At 54.0% G+C, this 21,988-nt stretch overlaps 4 protein-coding genes across 4 annotated transcripts; all 4 read right to left on the bottom strand.

Annotated features, from left to right (window-relative positions):
• Positions 1–576: 576 nt before the first annotated feature.
• LOC139589564 (inositol 1,4,5-trisphosphate receptor-interacting protein-like 1) lies at positions 577–2,028 on the bottom strand. Its single transcript, XM_071426003.1, has one exon. It carries the CDS (start codon positions 2,026–2,028, stop codon positions 577–579), a length of 1,452 nt encoding a protein of 483 aa, XP_071282104.1.
• Positions 2,029–6,732: 4,704 nt separating this feature from the next.
• Positions 6,733–8,184, bottom strand: LOC139589563 (inositol 1,4,5-trisphosphate receptor-interacting protein-like 1). Its single transcript, XM_071426002.1, has one exon. The coding sequence runs from the start codon at positions 8,182–8,184 to the stop codon at positions 6,733–6,735; it is 1,452 nt and encodes a 483-aa protein (XP_071282103.1).
• Positions 8,185–12,894: 4,710 nt separating this feature from the next.
• LOC139589562 (inositol 1,4,5-trisphosphate receptor-interacting protein-like 1) lies at positions 12,895–14,346 on the bottom strand. The gene has a single exon (XM_071426001.1). The coding sequence runs from the start codon at positions 14,344–14,346 to the stop codon at positions 12,895–12,897; it is 1,452 nt and encodes a 483-aa protein (XP_071282102.1).
• A 4,701-nt stretch (positions 14,347–19,047) lies between these two features.
• On the bottom strand, positions 19,048–20,499 carry LOC139589561 (inositol 1,4,5-trisphosphate receptor-interacting protein-like 1). The gene has a single exon (XM_071426000.1). The coding sequence runs from the start codon at positions 20,497–20,499 to the stop codon at positions 19,048–19,050; it is 1,452 nt and encodes a 483-aa protein (XP_071282101.1).
• Between the last annotated feature and the right edge of the window lie 1,489 nt (positions 20,500–21,988).

Genomic DNA, 21,988 nt, shown 5'->3' with positions numbered 1-21,988 from the left:
ATCTGGATTCCTTTGTATACAAAATTTCCGGCCAGCTCCAACGCCGTTGTTCCAACGCTGACGTCAAGATGTCCCTTCCAGGAACATAGAGAGACTCCATCCGTTGACTGATCCTCGGCCAGCAGCGCCCGCTTTTTCTCTTGGTCCTTTTTGCCCCATTTTTTTTCTCTTTCTCTGTCCCACATTCACACTACTTCCCCGCTCTAGATTTTGCCCCTTTTCAAAGGCCAGGAAAGACTGCATGTTGCAGGTCGGCTTTGGAGGCTTTAGCCCTGCACGTACGGCACGTGTTCTCTTCATGTGCTTTTTCCGGCATGGGAGAGTAGTGGGAAGCAGGGCTGAATGCGGTCTGGGTGCTTTTTTTGGAAAATGAAATTACAGAAAGACCTAGTCTAAAAGCACCCAGGGCCCTCCACCTGCTGAGGCGGCAGGAGAGCCAGTGGGACCTTCACCAGAGCCTTTGCACGCATCCTCTTCTCAGCCAAATCTGGACTGCAAGGTGGTTCTCTGCTGCCAGCTGTGAACAGCACAAGCACAGCTCTGTGCTCACAGCCACGACTCCTCCCCTTCACTGGGTCAATCTTCAGCAAGAAGGATTCTTTTGTACCACCTTTTCAGAACCTGGTACTCATGGATGGCCTGGGCGTGGGCATCCGGCTGCTGCGCCAGGCGAAGGAGAAGATTGTACGACCCACACGTTTGAACATCTGCAGGTACACGGATGTGCTGAGGGAGCGTCGGGTTCCCCACAATGAAGTGGTTGAGGCGTTTGGCTTGCACACAGAAGCGCAGGCTCTTGATGATATCCTGCAGTCGTTCTAGGAGGTCTCTCCTGCGCCACGATGAGACGGGGATGACATTGAGCAGGTGCATGACAATGGTCTTCATGGTGTAGGTGGAAAAGCTGAAGCCCAGCGGAAGTCGGGTGAAGAACTGCAGGCATTTCAGGTGCAAGCTGTCAGGAGGGGCCTGCCTGGCAATGTGCTTGAAGAATTCAGCCTCTGCCACAGCATAAGACTCGGGCCAGATTGTGCTTGCTGTGTGGGCCTCTCTGGTCTGGCTGCTGACGAAGACGGCTGAGTCATCTCTCCGCACCCCGAAGAGCATCTCAATCCTGAAGCTTTCCCTGCCGTTGGTCACCTTGAATTGGCAGGAGCGCGTGGAGGGCAGCAGCACTAAGTGCCAGTTGTGTGACTGAGGCAAAGCTGGCCAGATTGCTCTCACCAGTTGGTAGAACCAGCGGGCAGTTTTCTGCACGTCCAGGTAGGAGCCGGTGCACAGGGTGTGCAGGAGGCTGGGACCCTGATTCCTCCTCAGCTCCTCCTCAGGGTGGTGCAGGAAGCACAGCATGTCCTCAGCCTGCTGCTCCCTCCTGCAGGTGCACTCCAGCTGCACGCGGACACGGAAGTTCCTCACGGGCCTCTGCCCTGCACTGTCCAGCTCCAGGTGGAAGCTGTGGCCTCGGGGAGGAGTCATGGGGATGAGCACGCGGTACACCACGTCCTCCTCACGGGGACTCCAGCCCTCAAAGGCACTGCCCACCCCGATGGCTCGTTGCAGGACTGGGTAGAAACTGTTTGACAAGACGTGTCCAAAATAAACCGCGTAATTGTCCATCAGGTTAGTTGTCCACTGACAGCCTCTCTGCAGGTCCTGTACAGGCCACCGGATGCGCTGCATTATAACTCGTCCAACGCGATCGTCAAAATCATCTTCTACTTGGACTGCAAGTGCAACATCGTTGTTTGCTGCAATTTCAGCCTCATTGACAGCTTCGTTTCCAACATCGTCTTCTTCGTTTGCAGCAACATTGCCCGCTTCCTCTTCATTTGCACCACGGTTTTCTTCTTCATCCTCCTCTCTCCTCAGGCTGCTTTTCCACCCAATAAACCACAGGACCAAGATGTAGACCAGGACCACAACAACAGCTAAGAGCAGCAAGAACTGCACCTGCTGCTGCCTATGCCGCTCCACCTCCTGCTCCAGCTGAAGCCTCTCCCATTCCAGGTGTTTGGCACGCACTTCCATGCGCAGACGTGTTTCCTCATCCAATCCCTCAGCCACGGGCTCTGGGTACTGGATGAGGCTTTTCAAGAGCATGAAAAAGAATACCATGGGATCCATGGTCTGCAGGAGGAGGGAGAGAAGTCTGTGAGTGGGGCGGGGAGGGAGGGAACTGCTGCTTGCTGGATAGAGAACAGGATCCTCAGGGATCCTGGCACAGGAAGCACAGGGCCACAGACAGCATGCAGGCAGCAAGGCCTGTCTCAGTGCCCCAGCAGCAGCAGCAGCAGCCGCTGCCCTGTGTCCCGCCCAAGGCTCTCCCATGGGGGGCTGTCCCTGCATGCAGAAGGAGAACCCAGCCCCAGGTGCAGCATTTCTGCCCCAGCCCTTGTTCCCAGCCTAGCCTCCCCGCCACGTGTGCACTCACCGCTTGCCAAAGCAATGCATGGCCAGCGTTACCTGCTGGGGCCTTTTAGAGCTGCCCCCATTATGACATGTCCCCCGTGATGTCACATGTGTCACAGCATGTCACAATACAGCCAGCCCCACCCTTTTGCCCCGAGCCAACTCCTGGCTCGGGCACTCAGAGTGGCCCTGGTGTACTGCTTAGGGCTGCCCTTGGGGGAAGCTTTTCCAAAGGATTTCCCATTGTTCTCTCTTTTTGTCCTTCTTTTCATCTGCCCTTTACTGGCAACCTCATAGACATCCCTGTTGGAAGGCACCCTTGAGGATCATTGACTCTAAGCTTTGACTCCTCACTGGTTGAGCTGCACTGAAATCTAGGTGTCAGCGCGGTTGAAAAAGTCCCTGAAGATCACACAGTGCAGCTGCAAAGTTAACACTGCCTACTGCTCCAATCAGCCAGGTCCCCAAATGCCACATCAACAAGACTGTTATACCTCTCTGAGGGTGGTCACTCCGAGCCATTTCCCTAGGCAGCCTGTTCCCAAGCTTGGCACCTTTTGCTTGAGGGAATATTTCCTAGAGATGCAATCGAAACCTCCCCTAGCGCAACTTGAGGTCATTTTCCTCTGCTCATACTGTTTGTTCCCTGGGCTGATAGAATGACTCCCACTAAGCTACAACCTCCCTTCTGGGGCCATCAGTATCGTGTCCGGCATTTGAGCTGTGAAACCAGCTCCTGGCAGGGGAGAGAAACGTGGGGCTTTTGCACGGCACTTCCCGTGTTCCAGTGGGACAGAATGGGTTCTCAGTGGGCAGAAGAATTTCAGGTTGCCCGGAAGGGTTTCCATGGGAGGAGAACCTTTGTGCCAAAAACATCAGCCAAGGGAATCCGTGGCCTTCAGAGCAGAAGGAAAAATCAGAATTTTCCTTGTAGAGAATGGAAAGGTTAGGAGTGAAAGTCAATGCTGGAATGTCCCCGTATGTCCATGTGGTTTTTTCTAACCTGCAAGTCCAGAGTGTCAAGAGGGGCCTCAGCAGCCAAGAAATGCCCTCTTGCTCTGGGGCCTTCCATGGCACGGGCGGCACAAGGGAGAGAGCCCTTGCGTGGCCTTTGCCTTCAGCAAGGCCCCAGTGTGGGCAAACCCTGAATTCCCTGTGGAAGCAGCTCAGATTTACACCGCCCAGCCTGAGGGATGCCAGAGGACAGACAAGGCCAACAAGGTGCAAGTGCAATGCAGCTTAGGCTCCAGCTTTCTGCCCTTGTGTCTCTGGAGCCTTGGAGGGGAAGGCCGTGTGCCTGGCAGTGACTTTCACCAGCTCTCCTGCTAACGGGCCTGGGCACCCCAGGGCTGCTTGGTCTCAGCACAGGCTGGAGCAGGAAGAAATGATCACCTGGCTTTGGAGACCCCTGAGACAAGCATAGATGATGAGTATGCAGAGAAGGCACAATCAGCACTGCACAGCTGCTTCTCTCAGCCATCAATCACAAAATATTCAAACAATACTGTCTGGGTTTGGGGTCTTTGTTGTGTTTCATTTAAAGCTTTTTCCCCCCCCAGGAAAAACGTGTGGCATTTGCCATATTGCCGTACACCTGGATTGGAGTGGTCCATTCTCAGTGCTGCCTACATGGAACTCAAAATTGTGCCTTTGCACATCTCTTTCCCCTGTTACCATGTTTCAGTTCAAGGCACTGATGGGTAACAGCTTTTCTCTCCTCTCACCTTGAGCTCAGGAGCTGGGAGAGCCACCCACCCCCCTCCTGTGACACAGCCTGAGCCTTCAAGTCTTCTGCAGCAGTGTAAGGTGGCATGGTGCCAGTGGCTCGGCTGCCAGCACTGGTGCTCGCCATGCTGGAAGGCTCATCTGTACGGAGTAAGTCAGCTCACAGCTGCCAGCAGCTGGGCTGTGTCCCACTCCACATTGGTCCTGCTATCAAGTCGCAGGGCACAAACCAAACACAGACAAGTTCAACTCGCAACCATGTCCCCGAGTGCCGCTGCCACACATTGCTGAAGTGGCTCAAGCAAGGACAATTGCACCAATTCCTCGGGCAGCCAGTGCCAGTGCTTGACAACACCTTCACAGGAGAAATTTTTCCCTAAAACTTAGTCTAAGCCTCCCATGGCTGAAGGTGAGGCCATTTCCTCTTGTCCTCTCCCTTGGTTCCTGGGAGCAGAGGCTGACCTGCACCAGCCCCACCCTGCTGTGTGGGAGCTGCAGAGAGTGAGAAGGCTCCTGCGTGATCCTGACTGTGGCTGCAGCCATGTGTGCCCCTGTGTCTGTGCCCGGCACTGCCGGCCCTGCTGCCCTGCTCCCGGAGCCCTGTCCCCGGACAGAGCCGCTCCCTGGCCGGGCACAGCCCCATGGGCTGCTCCCTGCTGCGGCCTGGGCTGGCCCCAGAGCCGGCTCCCCCTGCAGCTGGCCCCAGGCTGGCCGCGTGTCCCCAGCCGGCTGTGCCCGGGCAGCTGCCTCAGCCGTGAGGGCTGCAGAGCTGCGGGAGCCCAGGCCTCTCTGCCGGCCACCCTGCAGAGCTCCCAGCTCCAGCTGGCAGGGCCTCAGTGCCCGCCCTGTGCCCTCCCAAACGCACCGACAGCCCAGGCCCTGCTTGCTGCCCTCATGGCGGCACTCCTGGCCCCAGCGCTCTCCAAGGCCTTCTCCAGGGGCGCCTTCCTGCGGCCTTTCAGTCCCTGCCCGGGAGCCAGCAGAGACCTGCACGGGGGCTGTTGGCAAGGGCCCGCAGGGACAGCGCCAGGGCCAGTGGCTTCCCAGTGACACAGGACAGCCTTAGGCTGGAGATGGGCGAGGAATTCTGGCCTCAGAGGCTGCTGAGGCCTGGCCCACGCTGCCCACAGGAGCTGTGGCTGCCCCATCCCTGGCCGTCTTCCAGGCCAGCTTGGATGCGCCTTGTGGCAGCCTGGCCTGGCGGAAGGTGTCCCTGCCCTTGGCAGCAGGGCTGGAACAAGACAATTTCTAAGGACCCTTCCAAGCCAAGCCATTCTGGGATTCTGTGATCTGAGGGGCTGGCTTGGCTTGGCTTAATTTCTGCTTAGAGCCAATTCAGCACTCTCAGTTTGGTTGAGTTCAAGGCGTCTGTTCAAGATCCCAGATTCACAGTGGGTGACATTTACCACTACTCTAGGCCTTGCTGAGATCAATAAAGTCTTGCGCTACAGCAAGATCCTGTAAAATTGCATTTTATTGAAACAAGAGCAAAGAATTTTCCAGCTCACCGCTCTTAAATGCGCTAACTATAGGGCATATATATGGTTCACAACACATAGCGACAGTAGATATGGCTATATATGTATCTAAAAATTGTATGAGAAACGTAATATATTCTAATATATTATAGCCATGGGGTAATATATACGGGCATGGGGTGTATAATACATATTACACAGTTCTATTCAAATCTAATTTTAACAGCATGTATATATCATATGTATCTTATCTATGTTATAAATACCTCTCTTTTATGGAAAACACCTTCCAGACATAAACATACTAAAAGCAACAATATGTGTCATAACAGATAGTGACCCTAAATATGCCCTCTACTGTTAGTATTTACACATAATTACATATTCAACTCTTTAAAATTACTTTTTATCCTGACATCATAACTACACATTTCATATATTTTATATTATTTCTCTAAGTATACCATTTTGGTTTATGGTAGTTTAGTGGTATATATAATTTATAAATATTATAGTCTATAATAGGAATACACTATATATCTATGAAATAAAAATCTGGATTCCTTCGTATACAAAATTTCCGGCCAGCTCCAACGCCGTTGTTCCAACGCTGACGTCAAGACGTCCCTTCCAGGAACATAGAGAGACTCCATCCGTTGACTGATCCTCGGCCAGCAGCCCCCGCTTTTTCTCTTGGTCCTTTTTGCCCCATTTTTTTTCTCTTTCTCTGTCCCACATTCACACTTCTCCCACGCTCTAGATTTTGCCCCTTTTCAAAGGCCAGGAAAGACTGCATGTTGCAGGTCAGCTTTGGAGGCTTTAGCCCTGCACGTGTTCTCTTCATGTGCTTTTTCCGGCATGGGAGAGTAGTGGGAAGCAGGGCTGAATGCGGTCTGGGTGCTTTTTTTGGAAAATGAAATTACAGAAAGACCTAGTCTAAAAGCACCCAGGGCCCTCCACCTGCTGAGGCGGCAGGAGAGCCAGTGGGACCTTCACCAGAGCCTTTGCACGCAACCTCTTCTCAGCCAAATCTGGACTGCAAGGTGGTTCTCTGCTGCCAGCTGTGAACAGCACAAGCACAGCTCTGTGCTCACAGCCACGACTCCTCCCCTTCACTGGGTCAATCTTCAGCAAGAAGGATTCTTTTGTACCACCTTTTCAGAACCTGGTACTCATGGATGGCCTGGGCGTGGGCATCCGGCTGCTGCGCCAGGCGAAGGAGAAGATTGTACGACCCACACGTTTGAACATCTGCAGGTACACGGATGTGCTGAGGGAGCGTCGGGTTCCCCACAATGAAGTGGTTGAGGCGTTTGGCTTGCACACAGAAGCGCAGGCTCTTGATGATATCCTGCAGTCGTTCTAGGAGGTCTCTCCTGCGCCACGATGAGACGGGGATGACATTGAGCAGGTGCATGACAATGGTCTTCATGGTGTAGGTGGAAAAGCTGAAGCCCAGCGGAAGTCGGGTGAAGAACTGCAGGCATTTCAGGTGCAAGCTGTCAGGAGGGGCCTGCCTGGCAATGTGCTTGAAGAATTCAGCCTCTGCCACAGCATAAGACTCGGGCCAGATTGTGCTTGCTGTGTGGGCCTCTCTGGTCTGGCTGCTGACGAAGACGGCTGAGTCGTCTCTCCGCACCCCGAAGAGCATCTCAATCCTGAAGCTTTCCCTGCCGTTGGTCACCTTGAATTGGCAGGAGCGCGTGGAGGGCAGCAGCACTAAGTGCCAGTTGTGTGACTGAGGCAAAGCTGGCCAGATTGCTCTCACCAGTTGGTAGAACCAGCGGGCAGTTTTCTGCACGTCCAGGTAGGAGCCGGTGCACAGGGTGTGCAGGAGGCTGGGACCCTGATTCCTCCTCAGCTCCTCCTCAGGGTGGTGCAGGAAGCACAGCATGTCCTCAGCCTGCTGCTCCCTCCTGCAGGTGCACTCCAGCTGCACGCGGACACGGAAGTTCCTCACGGGCCTCTGCCCTGCACTGTCCAGCTCCAGGTGGAAGCTGTGGCCTCGGGGAGGAGTCATGGGGATGAGCACGCGGTACACCACGTCCTCCTCACGGGGACTCCAGCCCTCAAAGGCACTGCCCACCCCGATGGCTCGTTGCAGGACTGGGTAGAAACTGTTTGACAAGACGTGTCCAAAATAAACCGCGTAATTGTCCATCAGGTTAGTTGTCCACTGACAGCCTCTCTGCAGGTCCTGTACAGGCCACCGGATGCGCTGCATTATAACTCGTCCAACGCGATCGTCAAAATCATCTTCTACTTGGACTGCAAGTGCAACATCGTTGTTTGCTGCAATTTCAGCCTCATTGACAGCTTCGTTTCCAACATCGTCTTCTTCGTTTGCAGCAACATTGCCCGCTTCCTCTTCATTTGCACCACGGTTTTCTTCTTCATCCTCCTCTCTCCTCAGGCTGCTTTTCCACCCAATAAACCACAGGACCAAGATGTAGACCAGGACCACAACAACAGCTAAGAGCAGCAAGAACTGCACCTGCTGCTGCCTATGCCGCTCCACCTCCTGCTCCAGCTGAAGCCTCTCCCATTCCAGGTGTTTGGCACGCACTTCCATGCGCAGACGTGTTTCCTCATCCAATCCCTCAGCCACGGGCTCTGGGTACTGGATGAGGCTTTTCAAGAGCATGAAAAAGAATACCATGGGATCCATGGTCTGCAGGAGGAGGGAGAGAAGTCTGTGAGTGGGGCGGGGAGGGAGGGAACTGCTGCTTGCTGGATAGAGAACAGGATCCTCAGGGATCCTGGCACAGGAAGCACAGGGCCACAGACAGCATGCAGGCAGCAAGGCCTGTCTCAGTGCCCCAGCAGCAGCAGCAGCAGCCGCTGCCCTGTGTCCCGCCCAAGGCTCTCCCATGGGGGGCTGTCCCTGCATGCAGAAGGAGAACCCAGCCCCAGGTGCAGCATTTCTGCCCCAGCCCTTGTTCCCAGCCCAGCCTCCCCGCCACGTGTGCACTCACCGCTTGCCAAAGCAATGCATGGCCAGCGTTACCTGCTGGGGCCTTTTAGAGCTGCCCCCATTGTGACATGTCCCCCGTGATGTCACATGTGTCACAGCATGTCACAACACAGCCAGCCCCACCCTTTTGCCCTGAGCCAACTCCTGGCTCGGGCACTCAGAGTGGCCCTGGTGTACTGCTTAGGGCTGCCCTTGGGGGAAGCTTTTCCTAAGGATTTCCCATTGTTCTCTCTTTTTGTCCTTCTTTTCATCTGCCCTTTACTGGCAACCTCATAGACATCCCTGTTGGAAGGCACCCTTGAGGATCATTGACTCTAAGCTTTGACTCCTCACTGGTTGAGCTGCACTGAAATCTAGGCGTCAGCGCGGTTGAAAAAGTCCCTGAAGATCACACAGTGCAGCTGCAAACTTAACACTGCCTACTGCTCCAATCAGCCAGGTCCCCAAATGCCACATCAACAAGACTGTTATACCTCTCTGAGGGTGGTCACTCCGAGCCATTTCCCTAGGCAGCCTGTTCCCAAGCTTGACACCTTTTGGTTGAGGGAATATTTCCTAGAGATGCAATCGAAACCTCCCCTAGCGCAACGTGAGGTCATTTTCCTCTGCTCATATTGTTTGTTCCCTGGGCTGATAGAATGACTCCCACTAAGCTACAACCTCCCTTCTGGGGCCATCTGCATCGTGTCCGGCATTTGAGCTGTGAAACCAGCTCCTGGCAGGGGAGAGAAACGTGGGGCTTTTGCACTGCACTTCCCGTGTTCCAGTGGGACAGAATGGGTTCTCAGTGGGCAGAAGAATTTCAGGTTGCCCGGAAGGGTTTCCATGGGAGGAGAACCTTTGTGCCAAAAACATCAGCCAAGGGAATCCGTGGCCTTCCGAGCAGAAGGAAAAATCAGAATTTTCCTTGTAGAGAATGGAAAGGTTAGGAGTGAAAGTCAATGCCTGAATGTCCCTGTATGTCCGTGTGGATTTTGCTAACCTGCAAGTCCAGAGTGTCAAGAGGGGTCTCAGCAGCCAAGAAATGCCCTCTTGCTCTGGGGCCTTCCATGGCACGGGCGGCACAAGGGAGAGAGCCCTTGCGTGGCCTTTGCCTTCAGCAAGGCCCCAGTGTGGGCAAACCCTGAATTCCCTGTGGAAGCAGCTCAGATTTACACCGCCCAGCCTGAGGGATGCCAGAGGACAGACAAGGCCAACAAAGGGGCAAGTGCAATGCAGCTTAGGCTCCAGCTTTCTGCCCTTGTGTCTCTGGAGCCTTGGAGGGGAAGGCCGTGTGCCTGGCAGTGACTTTCACCAGCTCTCCTGCTAACGGGCCTGGGCACCCCAGGGCTGCTTGGTCTCAGCACAGGCTGGAGCAGGAAGAAATGATCACCTGGCTTTGGAGACCCCTGAGACAAGCATAGATGATGATGAGTATGCAGAGAAGGCACAATCAGCACTGCACAGCTGCTTCTCTAAGCCATCAATCAAAAAATATTCAAACATTACTCTTTGATTTTTGGGTCTTTGTAAGGTTTTGTTTGAAGCTTTTTCCCCCCCAGGAAAAGGTGTGGCATTTGCCATATTGTACACCTGGATTGGAGTGGTCCATTCTCAGTGCTGCCTACATGGAACTCAAAATTGTTCCTTTGCACATCTCTTTCCCCTGTTACGATGTTTCAGTTCAAGGCACTGATGGGTAACAGCTTTTCTCTCCTCTCACCTTGAGCTCAGGAGCTGGGAGAGCCACCCACCCCCCTCCTGTGACACAGCCTGAGCCTTCAAGTCTTCTGCAGCAGTGTAAGGTGGCATGGTGCCAGTGGCTCGGCTGCCAGCACTGGTGCTCGCCATGCTGGAAGGCTCATCTGTACGGAGTAAGTCAGCTCACAGCTGCCAGCAGCTGGGCTGTGTCCCACTCCACATTGGTCCTGCTATCAAGTCGCAGGGCACAAACCAAACACAGACAAGTTCAACTCGCAACCATGTCCCCGAGTGCCGCTGCCACACATTGCTGAAGTGGCTCAAGCAAGGACAATTGCACCAATTCCTCGGGCAGCCAGTGCCAGTGCTTGACAACACTTTCAGAGGAGAAATTTTTCCCTAAAACTTAGTCTAAGCCTCCCATGGCTGAAGGTGAGGCCATTTCCTCTTGTCCTCTCCCTTGGTTCCTGGGAGCAGAGGCTGACCTGCACCAGCCCCACCCTGCTGTGTGGGAGCTGCAGAGAGTGAGAAGGCTCCTGCGTGATCCTGACTGTGGCTGCAGCCATGTGTGCCCCTGTGTCTGTGCCCGGCACTGCCGGCCCTGCTGCCCTTCTCCCGGAGCCCTGTCCCCGGGCAGAGCCGCTCCCTGGCCGGGCACAGCCCCATGGGCTGCTCCCTGCTGCGGCCTTGGCTGGCCCCAGAGCCGGCTCCCCCTGCAGCTGGCCCCGGGCTGGCCGCGTGTCCCCAGCCGGCTGTGCCCGGGCAGCTGCCTCAGCCGTGAGGGCTGCAGAGCTGCGGGAGCCCAGGCCTCTCTGCCAGCCGCCCTGCAGAGCGCCCAGCTCCAGCTGGCAGGGCCTCAGTGCCCCCCCTGTGCCCTCCCACACGCACCGACAGCCCAGGCCCCGCTTGCTGCCCTCATGGCGGCACTCCTGGCCCCAGCGCTCTCCAAGGCCTTCTCCAGGGGCGCCTTCCTGCGGCCTTTCAGTCCCTGCCCGGGAGCCAGCAGAGACCTGCACGGGGGCTGTTGGCAAGGGCCCGCAGGGACAGCGCCAGGGCCAGTGGCTTCCCAGTGACACAGGACAGCCTTAGGCTGGAGATGGGCAAGGAATTCTGGCCTCAGAGGCTGCTGAGGCCTGGCCCACGCTGCCCACAGGAGCTCTGGCTGCCCCATCCCTGGCCGTCTTCCAGGCCAGCTTGGATGCGCCTTGTGGCAACCTGGCCTGGCGGAAGGTGTCCCTGCCCTTGGCAGCAGGGCTGGAACAAGACAATTTCTAAGGACCCTTCCAAGCCAAGCCATTCTGGGATTCTGTGATCTGAGGGGCTGGCTTGGCTTGGCTTAATTTCTGCTTAGAGCCAATTCAGCACTCTCAGTTTGGTTGAGTTCAAGGCGCCTGTTCAAGATCCCAGATTCACAGTGGGTGACATTTACCACTACTCTAGGCCTTGCTGAGATCAATAAAGTCTTGCACACAGCAGATCCTGGAAAATTGCATTTTATTGAAACAAGAGCAAAGAATTTTCCAGCTTACCGCTCTTAAATGTGCTAACTATAGGGCATATATATGGTTCACAACAGATAGGGACAGTAGATATGGCTATATACGTATCAAAAAATTGTATGAGAAACGTAATATATTCTAATATATTATAGCCATGGGGTAATATATACAGGCATAGGGTGTATAATACATATGACACAGTTCTATTCAAATCTAATTTTAACAGCATGTATATATCATAGGTATCTTATCTATGTTATAAATATCTCTCTTTTATGGAAAACACCTTCCAGACATAAACATACTAAAAGCAACAATATGTGTCATAACAGATAGTGACCCTAAATATGCCCTCTACTGTTAGTATTTACACATAATTACATATTCAACTCTTTAAAATTACTTCTTATCCTTACATCATAACTACACATTTCATATATTTTATATTATTTCTCTAAGTATATCGTTTTGGTTTATGGTAGTTTAGTAGTATATATAATTTATAAATATTATAGTCTATAATAGGAATACACTATATATCTATGAAATAAAAATCTGGATTCCTTCGTATACAAAATTTCCGGCCAGCTCCAACGCCGTTGTTCCAACGCTGACGTCAAGACGTCCCTTCCAGGAACATAGAGAGACTCCATCCGTTGACTGATCCTCGGCCAGCAGCCCCCGCTTTTTCTCTTGGTCCTTTTTGCCCCATTTTTTTTCTCTTTCTCTGTCCCACATTCACACTTCTCCCATGCTCTAGATTTTGCCCCTTTTCAATGGCCAGGAAAGACTGTATGTTGCAGGTCGGCTTTGGAGGCTTTAGCCCTGCACGTACGGCACGTGTTCTCTTCATGTGCTTTTTCCGGCATGGGAGAGTAGTGGTAAGCAGGGCTGAATGCGGTCTGGGTGCTTTTTTTGGAAAATGAAATTACAGAAAGACCTAGTCTAAAAGCACCCAGGGCCCTCCACCTGCTGAGGCAGCAGGAGAGCCAGTGGGACCTTCACCAGAGCCTTTGCACGCAACCTCTTCTCAGCCAAATCTGGACTGCAAGGTGGTTCTCTGCTGCCAGCTGTGAACAGCACAAGCACAGCTCTGTGCTCACAGCCACGACTCCTCCCCTTCACTGGGTCAATCTTCAGCAAGAAGGATTCTTTTGTACCACCTTTTCAGAACCTGGTACTCATGGATGGCCTGGGCGTGGGCATCCGGCTGCTGCGCCAGGCGAAGGAGAAGATTGTACGACCCACACGTTTGAACATCTGCAGGTACACGGATGTGCTGAGGGAGCGTCGGGTTCCCCACAATGAAGTGGTTGAGGCGTTTGGCTTGCACACAGAAGCGCAGGCTCTTGATGATATCCTGCAGTCGTTCTAGGAGGTCTCTCCTGCGCCACGATGAGACGGGGATGACATTGAGCAGGTGCATGACAATGGTCTTCATGGTGTAGGTGGAAAAGCTGAAGCCCAGCGGAAGTCGGGTGAAGAACTGCAGGCATTTCAGGTGCAAGCTGTCAGGAGGGGCCTGCCTGGCAATGTGCTTGAAGAATTCAGCCTCTGCCACAGCATAAGACTCGGGCCAGATTGTGCTTGCTGTGTGGGCCTCTCTGGTCTGGCTGCTGACGAAGACGGCTGAGTCGTCTCTCCGCACCCCGAAGAGCATCTCAATCCTGAAGCTTTCCCTGCCGTTGGTCACCTTGAATTGGCAGGAGCGCGTGGAGGGCAGCAGCACTAAGTGCCAGTTGTGTGACTGAGGCAAAGCTGGCCAGATTGCTCTCACCAGTTGGTAGAACCAGCGGGCAGTTTTCTGCACGTCCAGGTAGGAGCCGGTGCACAGGGTGTGCAGGAGGCTGGGACCCTGATTCCTCCTCAGCTCCTCCTCAGGGTGGTGCAGGAAGCACAGCATGTCCTCAGCCTGCTGCTCCCTCCTGCAGGTGCACTCCAGCTGCACGCGGACACGGAAGTTCCTCACGGGCCTCTGCCCTGCACTGTCCAGCTCCAGGTGGAAGCTGTGGCCTCGGGGAGGAGTCATGGGGATGAGCACGCGGTACACCACGTCCTCCTCACGGGGACTCCAGCCCTCAAAGGCACTGCCCACCCCGATGGCTCGTTGCAGGACTGGGTAGAAACTGTTTGACAAGACGTGTCCAAAATAAACCGCGTAATTGTCCATCAGGTTAGTTGTCCACTGACAGCCTCTCTGCAGGTCCTGTACAGGCCACCGGATGCGCTGCATTATAACTCGTCCAACGCGATCGTCAAAATCATCTTCTACTTGGACTGCAAGTGCAACATCGTTGTTTGCTGCAATTTCAGCCTCATTGACAGCTTCGTTTCCAACATCGTCTTCTTCATTTGCAGCAACATTGCCCGCTTCCTCTTCATTTGCACCACGGTTTTCTTCTTCATCCTCCTCTCTCCTCAGGCTGCTTTTCCACCCAATAAACCACAGGACCAAGATGTAGACCAGGACCACAACAACAGCTAAGAGCAGCAAGAACTGCACCTGCTGCTGCCTATGCCGCTCCACCTCCTGCTCCAGCTGAAGCCTCTCCCGTTCCAGGTGTTTGGCACGCACTTCCATGCGCAGACGTGTTTCCTCATCCAATCCCTCAGCCACGGGCTCTGGGTACTGGATGAGGCTTTTCAAGAGCATGAAAAAGAACACTATGGGATCCATGGTCTGCAGGAGGAGGGAGAGAAGTCTGTGAGTGGGGCGGGGAGGGAGGGAACTGCTGCTTGCTGGATAGAGAACAGGACCCTCAGGGATCCTGGCACAGGAAGCACAGGGCCACAGACAGCATGCAGGCAGCAAGGCCTGTCTCAGTGCCCCAGCAGCAGCAGCAGCCGCTGCCCTGTGGCCTGCCCAAGGCTCTCCCATGAGGGGCTGTCCCTGCATGCAGAAGGAGAACCCAGCCCCAGGTGCAGCATTTCTGCCCCAGCCCTTGTTCCCAGCCTAGCCTCCCCGCCACGTGTGCACTCACCGCTTGCCAAAGCAATGCATGGCCAGCGTTACCTGCTGGGGCCTTTTAGAGCTGCCCCCATTATGACATGTCCCCCGTGATGTCACATGTGTCACAGCATGTCACAATACAGCCAGCCCCACCCTTTTGCCCCAAGCCAACTCCTGGCTCGGGCACTCAGAGTGGCCCTGGTGTACTGCTTAGGGCTGCCCTTGGGGGAAGCTTTTCCAAAGGATTTCCCATTGTTCTCTCTTTTTGTCCTTCTTTTCATCTGCCCTTTACTGGCAACCTCATAGACATCCCTGTTGGAAGGCACCCTTGAGGATCATTGACTCTAAGCTTTGACTCCTCACTGGTTGAGCTGCACTGAAATCTAGGTGTCAGCGCGGTTGAAAAAGTCCCTGAAGATCACACAGTGCAGCTGCAAAGTTAACACTGCCTACTGCTCCAATCAGCCAGGTCCCCAAATGCCACATCAACAAGACTGTTATACCTCTCTGAGGGTGGTCACTCCGAGCCATTTCCCTAGGCAGCCTGTTCCCAAGCTTGGCACCTTTTGCTTGAGGGAATATTTCCTAGAGATGCAATCGAAACCTCCCCTAGCGCAACTTGAGGTCATTTTCCTCTGCTCATACTGTTTGTTCCCTGGGCTGATAGAATGACTCCCACTAAGCTACAACCTCCCTTCTGGGGCCATCAGTATCGTGTCCGGCATTTGAGCTGTGAAACCAGCTCCTGGCAGGGGAGAGAAACGTGGGGCTTTTGCACGGCACTTCCCGTGTTCCAGTGGGACAGAATGGGTTCTCAGTGGGCAGAAGAATTTCAGGTTGCCCGGAAGGGTTTCCATGGGAGGAGAACCTTTGTGCCAAAAACATCAGCCAAGGGAATCCGTGGCCTTCAGAGCAGAAGGAAAAATCAGAATTTTCCTTGTAGAGAATGGAAAGGTTAGGAGTGAAAGTCAATGCTGGAATGTCCCCGTATGTCCATGTGGTTTTTTCTAACCTGCAAGTCCAGAGTGTCAAGAGGGGCCTCAGCAGCCAAGAAATGCCCTCTTGCTCTGGGGCCTTCCATGGCACGGGCGGCACAAGGGAGAGAGCCCTTGCGTGGCCTTTGCCTTCAGCAAGGCCCCAGTGTGGGCAAACCCTGAATTCCCTGTGGAAGCAGCTCAGATTTACACCGCCCAGCCTGAGGGATGCCAGAGGACAGACAAGGCCAACAAGGTGCAAGTGCAATGCAGCTTAGGCTCCAGCTTTCTGCCCTTGTGTCTCTGGAGCCTTGGAGGGGAAGGCCGTGTGCCTGGCAGTGACTTTCACCAGCTCTCCTGCTAACGGGCCTGGGCACCCCAGGGCTGCTTGGTCTCAGCACAGGCTGGAGCAGGAAGAAATGATCACCTGGCTTTGGAGACCCCTGAGACAAGCATAGATGATGAGTATGCAGAGAAGGCACAATCAGCACTGCACAGCTGCTTCTCTCAGCCATCAATCACAAAATATTCAAACAATACTGTCTGGGTTTGGGGTCTTTGTTGTGTTTCATTTAAAGCTTTTTCCCCCCCCAGGAAAAACGTGTGGCATTTGCCATATTGCCGTACACCTGGATTGGAGTGGTCCATTCTCAGTGCTGCCTACATGGAACTCAAAATTGTGCCTTTGCACATCTCTTTCCCCTGTTACCATGTTTCAGTTCAAGGCACTGATGGGTAACAGCTTTTCTCTCCTCTCACCTTGAGCTCAGGAGCTGGGAGAGCCACCCACCCCCCTCCTGTGACACAGCCTGAGCCTTCAAGTCTTCTGCAGCAGTGTAAGGTGGCATGGTGCCAGTGGCTCGGCTGCCAGCACTGGTGCTCGCCATGCTGGAAGGCTCATCTGTACGGAGTAAGTCAGCTCACAGCTGCCAGCAGCTGGGCTGTGTCCCACTCCACATTGGTCCTGCTATCAAGTCGCAGGGCACAAACCAAACACAGACAAGTTCAACTCGCAACCATGTCCCCGAGTGCCGCTGCCACACATTGCTGAAGTGGCTCAAGCAAGGACAATTGCACCAATTCCTCGGGCAGCCAGTGCCAGTGCTTGACAACACCTTCACAGGAGAAATTTTTCCCTAAAACTTAGTCTAAGCCTCCCATGGCTGAAGGTGAGGCCATTTCCTCTTGTCCTCTCCCTTGGTTCCTGGGAGCAGAGGCTGACCTGCACCAGCCCCACCCTGCTGTGTGGGAGCTGCAGAGAGTGAGAAGGCTCCTGCGTGATCCTGACTGTGGCTGCAGCCATGTGTGCCCCTGTGTCTGTGCCCGGCACTGCCGGCCCTGCTGCCCTGCTCCCGGAGCCCTGTCCCCGGACAGAGCCGCTCCCTGGCCGGGCACAGCCCCATGGGCTGCTCCCTGCTGCGGCCTGGGCTGGCCCCAGAGCCGGCTCCCCCTGCAGCTGGCCCCAGGCTGGCCGCGTGTCCCCAGCCGGCTGTGCCCGGGCAGCTGCCTCAGCCGTGAGGGCTGCAGAGCTGCGGGAGCCCAGGCCTCTCTGCCGGCCACCCTGCAGAGCTCCCAGCTCCAGCTGGCAGGGCCTCAGTGCCCGCCCTGTGCCCTCCCAAACGCACCGACAGCCCAGGCCCTGCTTGCTGCCCTCATGGCGGCACTCCTGGCCCCAGCGCTCTCCAAGGCCTTCTCCAGGGGCGCCTTCCTGCGGCCTTTCAGTCCCTGCCCGGGAGCCAGCAGAGACCTGCACGGGGGCTGTTGGCAAGGGCCCGCAGGGACAGCGCCAGGGCCAGTGGCTTCCCAGTGACACAGGACAGCCTTAGGCTGGAGATGGGCGAGGAATTCTGGCCTCAGAGGCTGCTGAGGCCTGGCCCACGCTGCCCACAGGAGCTGTGGCTGCCCCATCCCTGGCCGTCTTCCAGGCCAGCTTGGATGCGCCTTGTGGCAGCCTGGCCTGGCGGAAGGTGTCCCTGCCCTTGGCAGCAGGGCTGGAACAAGACAATTTCTAAGGACCCTTCCAAGCCAAGCCATTCTGGGATTCTGTGATCTGAGGGGCTGGCTTGGCTTGGCTTAATTTCTGCTTAGAGCCAATTCAGCACTCTCAGTTTGGTTGAGTTCAAGGCGTCTGTTCAAGATCCCAGATTCACAGTGGGTGACATTTACCACTACTCTAGGCCTTGCTGAGATCAATAAAGTCTTGCGCTACAGCAAGATCCTGTAAAATTGCATTTTATTGAAACAAGAGCAAAGAATTTTCCAGCTCACCGCTCTTAAATGCGCTAACTATAGGGCATATATATGGTTCACAACACATAGCGACAGTAGATATGGCTATATATGTATCTAAAAATTGTATGAGAAACGTAATATATTCTAATATATTATAGCCATGGGGTAATATATACGGGCATGGGGTGTATAATACATATTACACAGTTCTATTCAAATCTAATTTTAACAGCATGTATATATCATATGTATCTTATCTATGTTATAAATACCTCTCTTTTATGGAAAACACCTTCCAGACATAAACATACTAAAAGCAACAATATGTGTCATAACAGATAGTGACCCTAAATATGCCCTCTACTGTTAGTATTTACACATAATTACATATTCAACTCTTTAAAATTACTTTTTATCCTGACATCATAACTACACATTTCATATATTTTATATTATTTCTCTAAGTATACCATTTTGGTTTATGGTAGTTTAGTGGTATATATAATTTATAAATATTATAGTCTATAATAGGAATACACTATATATCTATGAAATAAAAATCTGGATTCCTTCGTATACAAAATTTCCGGCCAGCTCCAACGCCGTTGTTCCAACGCTGACGTCAAGACGTCCCTTCCAGGAACATAGAGAGACTCCATCCGTTGACTGATCCTCGGCCAGCAGCCCCCGCTTTTTCTCTTGGTCCTTTTTGCCCCATTTTTTTTCTCTTTCTCTGTCCCACATTCACACTTCTCCCACGCTCTAGATTTTGCCCCTTTTCAAAGGCCAGGAAAGACTGCATGTTGCAGGTCAGCTTTGGAGGCTTTAGCCCTGCACGTGTTCTCTTCATGTGCTTTTTCCGGCATGGGAGAGTAGTGGGAAGCAGGGCTGAATGCGGTCTGGGTGCTTTTTTTGGAAAATGAAATTACAGAAAGACCTAGTCTAAAAGCACCCAGGGCCCTCCACCTGCTGAGGCGGCAGGAGAGCCAGTGGGACCTTCACCAGAGCCTTTGCACGCAACCTCTTCTCAGCCAAATCTGGACTGCAAGGTGGTTCTCTGCTGCCAGCTGTGAACAGCACAAGCACAGCTCTGTGCTCACAGCCACGACTCCTCCCCTTCACTGGGTCAATCTTCAGCAAGAAGGATTCTTTTGTACCACCTTTTCAGAACCTGGTACTCATGGATGGCCTGGGCGTGGGCATCCGGCTGCTGCGCCAGGCGAAGGAGAAGATTGTACGACCCACACGTTTGAACATCTGCAGGTACACGGATGTGCTGAGGGAGCGTCGGGTTCCCCACAATGAAGTGGTTGAGGCGTTTGGCTTGCACACAGAAGCGCAGGCTCTTGATGATATCCTGCAGTCGTTCTAGGAGGTCTCTCCTGCGCCACGATGAGACGGGGATGACATTGAGCAGGTGCATGACAATGGTCTTCATGGTGTAGGTGGAAAAGCTGAAGCCCAGCGGAAGTCGGGTGAAGAACTGCAGGCATTTCAGGTGCAAGCTGTCAGGAGGGGCCTGCCTGGCAATGTGCTTGAAGAATTCAGCCTCTGCCACAGCATAAGACTCGGGCCAGATTGTGCTTGCTGTGTGGGCCTCTCTGGTCTGGCTGCTGACGAAGACGGCTGAGTCGTCTCTCCGCACCCCGAAGAGCATCTCAATCCTGAAGCTTTCCCTGCCGTTGGTCACCTTGAATTGGCAGGAGCGCGTGGAGGGCAGCAGCACTAAGTGCCAGTTGTGTGACTGAGGCAAAGCTGGCCAGATTGCTCTCACCAGTTGGTAGAACCAGCGGGCAGTTTTCTGCACGTCCAGGTAGGAGCCGGTGCACAGGGTGTGCAGGAGGCTGGGACCCTGATTCCTCCTCAGCTCCTCCTCAGGGTGGTGCAGGAAGCACAGCATGTCCTCAGCCTGCTGCTCCCTCCTGCAGGTGCACTCCAGCTGCACGCGGACACGGAAGTTCCTCACGGGCCTCTGCCCTGCACTGTCCAGCTCCAGGTGGAAGCTGTGGCCTCGGGGAGGAGTCATGGGGATGAGCACGCGGTACACCACGTCCTCCTCACGGGGACTCCAGCCCTCAAAGGCACTGCCCACCCCGATGGCTCGTTGCAGGACTGGGTAGAAACTGTTTGACAAGACGTGTCCAAAATAAACCGCGTAATTGTCCATCAGGTTAGTTGTCCACTGACAGCCTCTCTGCAGGTCCTGTACAGGCCACCGGATGCGCTGCATTATAACTCGTCCAACGCGATCGTCAAAATCATCTTCTACTTGGACTGCAAGTGCAACATCGTTGTTTGCTGCAATTTCAGCCTCATTGACAGCTTCGTTTCCAACATCGTCTTCTTCGTTTGCAGCAACATTGCCCGCTTCCTCTTCATTTGCACCACGGTTTTCTTCTTCATCCTCCTCTCTCCTCAGGCTGCTTTTCCACCCAATAAACCACAGGACCAAGATGTAGACCAGGACCACAACAACAGCTAAGAGCAGCAAGAACTGCACCTGCTGCTGCCTATGCCGCTCCACCTCCTGCTCCAGCTGAAGCCTCTCCCATTCCAGGTGTTTGGCACGCACTTCCATGCGCAGACGTGTTTCCTCATCCAATCCCTCAGCCACGGGCTCTGGGTACTGGATGAGGCTTTTCAAGAGCATGAAAAAGAATACCATGGGATCCATGGTCTGCAGGAGGAGGGAGAGAAGTCTGTGAGTGGGGCGGGGAGGGAGGGAACTGCTGCTTGCTGGATAGAGAACAGGATCCTCAGGGATCCTGGCACAGGAAGCACAGGGCCACAGACAGCATGCAGGCAGCAAGGCCTGTCTCAGTGCCCCAGCAGCAGCAGCAGCAGCCGCTGCCCTGTGTCCCGCCCAAGGCTCTCCCATGGGGGGCTGTCCCTGCATGCAGAAGGAGAACCCAGCCCCAGGTGCAGCATTTCTGCCCCAGCCCTTGTTCCCAGCCCAGCCTCCCCGCCACGTGTGCACTCACCGCTTGCCAAAGCAATGCATGGCCAGCGTTACCTGCTGGGGCCTTTTAGAGCTGCCCCCATTGTGACATGTCCCCCGTGATGTCACATGTGTCACAGCATGTCACAACACAGCCAGCCCCACCCTTTTGCCCTGAGCCAACTCCTGGCTCGGGCACTCAGAGTGGCCCTGGTGTACTGCTTAGGGCTGCCCTTGGGGGAAGCTTTTCCTAAGGATTTCCCATTGTTCTCTCTTTTTGTCCTTCTTTTCATCTGCCCTTTACTGGCAACCTCATAGACATCCCTGTTGGAAGGCACCCTTGAGGATCATTGACTCTAAGCTTTGACTCCTCACTGGTTGAGCTGCACTGAAATCTAGGCGTCAGCGCGGTTGAAAAAGTCCCTGAAGATCACACAGTGCAGCTGCAAACTTAACACTGCCTACTGCTCCAATCAGCCAGGTCCCCAAATGCCACATCAACAAGACTGTTATACCTCTCTGAGGGTGGTCACTCCGAGCCATTTCCCTAGGCAGCCTGTTCCCAAGCTTGACACCTTTTGGTTGAGGGAATATTTCCTAGAGATGCAATCGAAACCTCCCCTAGCGCAACGTGAGGTCATTTTCCTCTGCTCATATTGTTTGTTCCCTGGGCTGATAGAATGACTCCCACTAAGCTACAACCTCCCTTCTGGGGCCATCTGCATCGTGTCCGGCATTTGAGCTGTGAAACCAGCTCCTGGCAGGGGAGAGAAACGTGGGGCTTTTGCACTGCACTTCCCGTGTTCCAGTGGGACAGAATGGGTTCTCAGTGGGCAGAAGAATTTCAGGTTGCCCGGAAGGGTTTCCATGGGAGGAGAACCTTTGTGCCAAAAACATCAGCCAAGGGAATCCGTGGCCTTCCGAGCAGAAGGAAAAATCAGAATTTTCCTTGTAGAGAATGGAAAGGTTAGGAGTGAAAGTCAATGCCTGAATGTCCCTGTATGTCCGTGTGGATTTTGCTAACCTGCAAGTCCAGAGTGTCAAGAGGGGTCTCAGCAGCCAAGAAATGCCCTCTTGCTCTGGGGCCTTCCATGGCACGGGCGGCACAAGGGAGAGAGCCCTTGCGTGG

This window comes from Agelaius tricolor, unplaced genomic scaffold (assembly GCF_023055355.1).
Source record: "Agelaius tricolor isolate 1412-34295 unplaced genomic scaffold, bAgeTri1.0.p SCAF_5, whole genome shotgun sequence".
Lineage (NCBI taxonomy): Eukaryota > Metazoa > Chordata > Aves > Passeriformes > Icteridae > Agelaius > Agelaius tricolor.
Note: the sequence above shows the minus strand (reverse complement) of the source record. Positions and strands in the feature narration are given on the sequence as shown.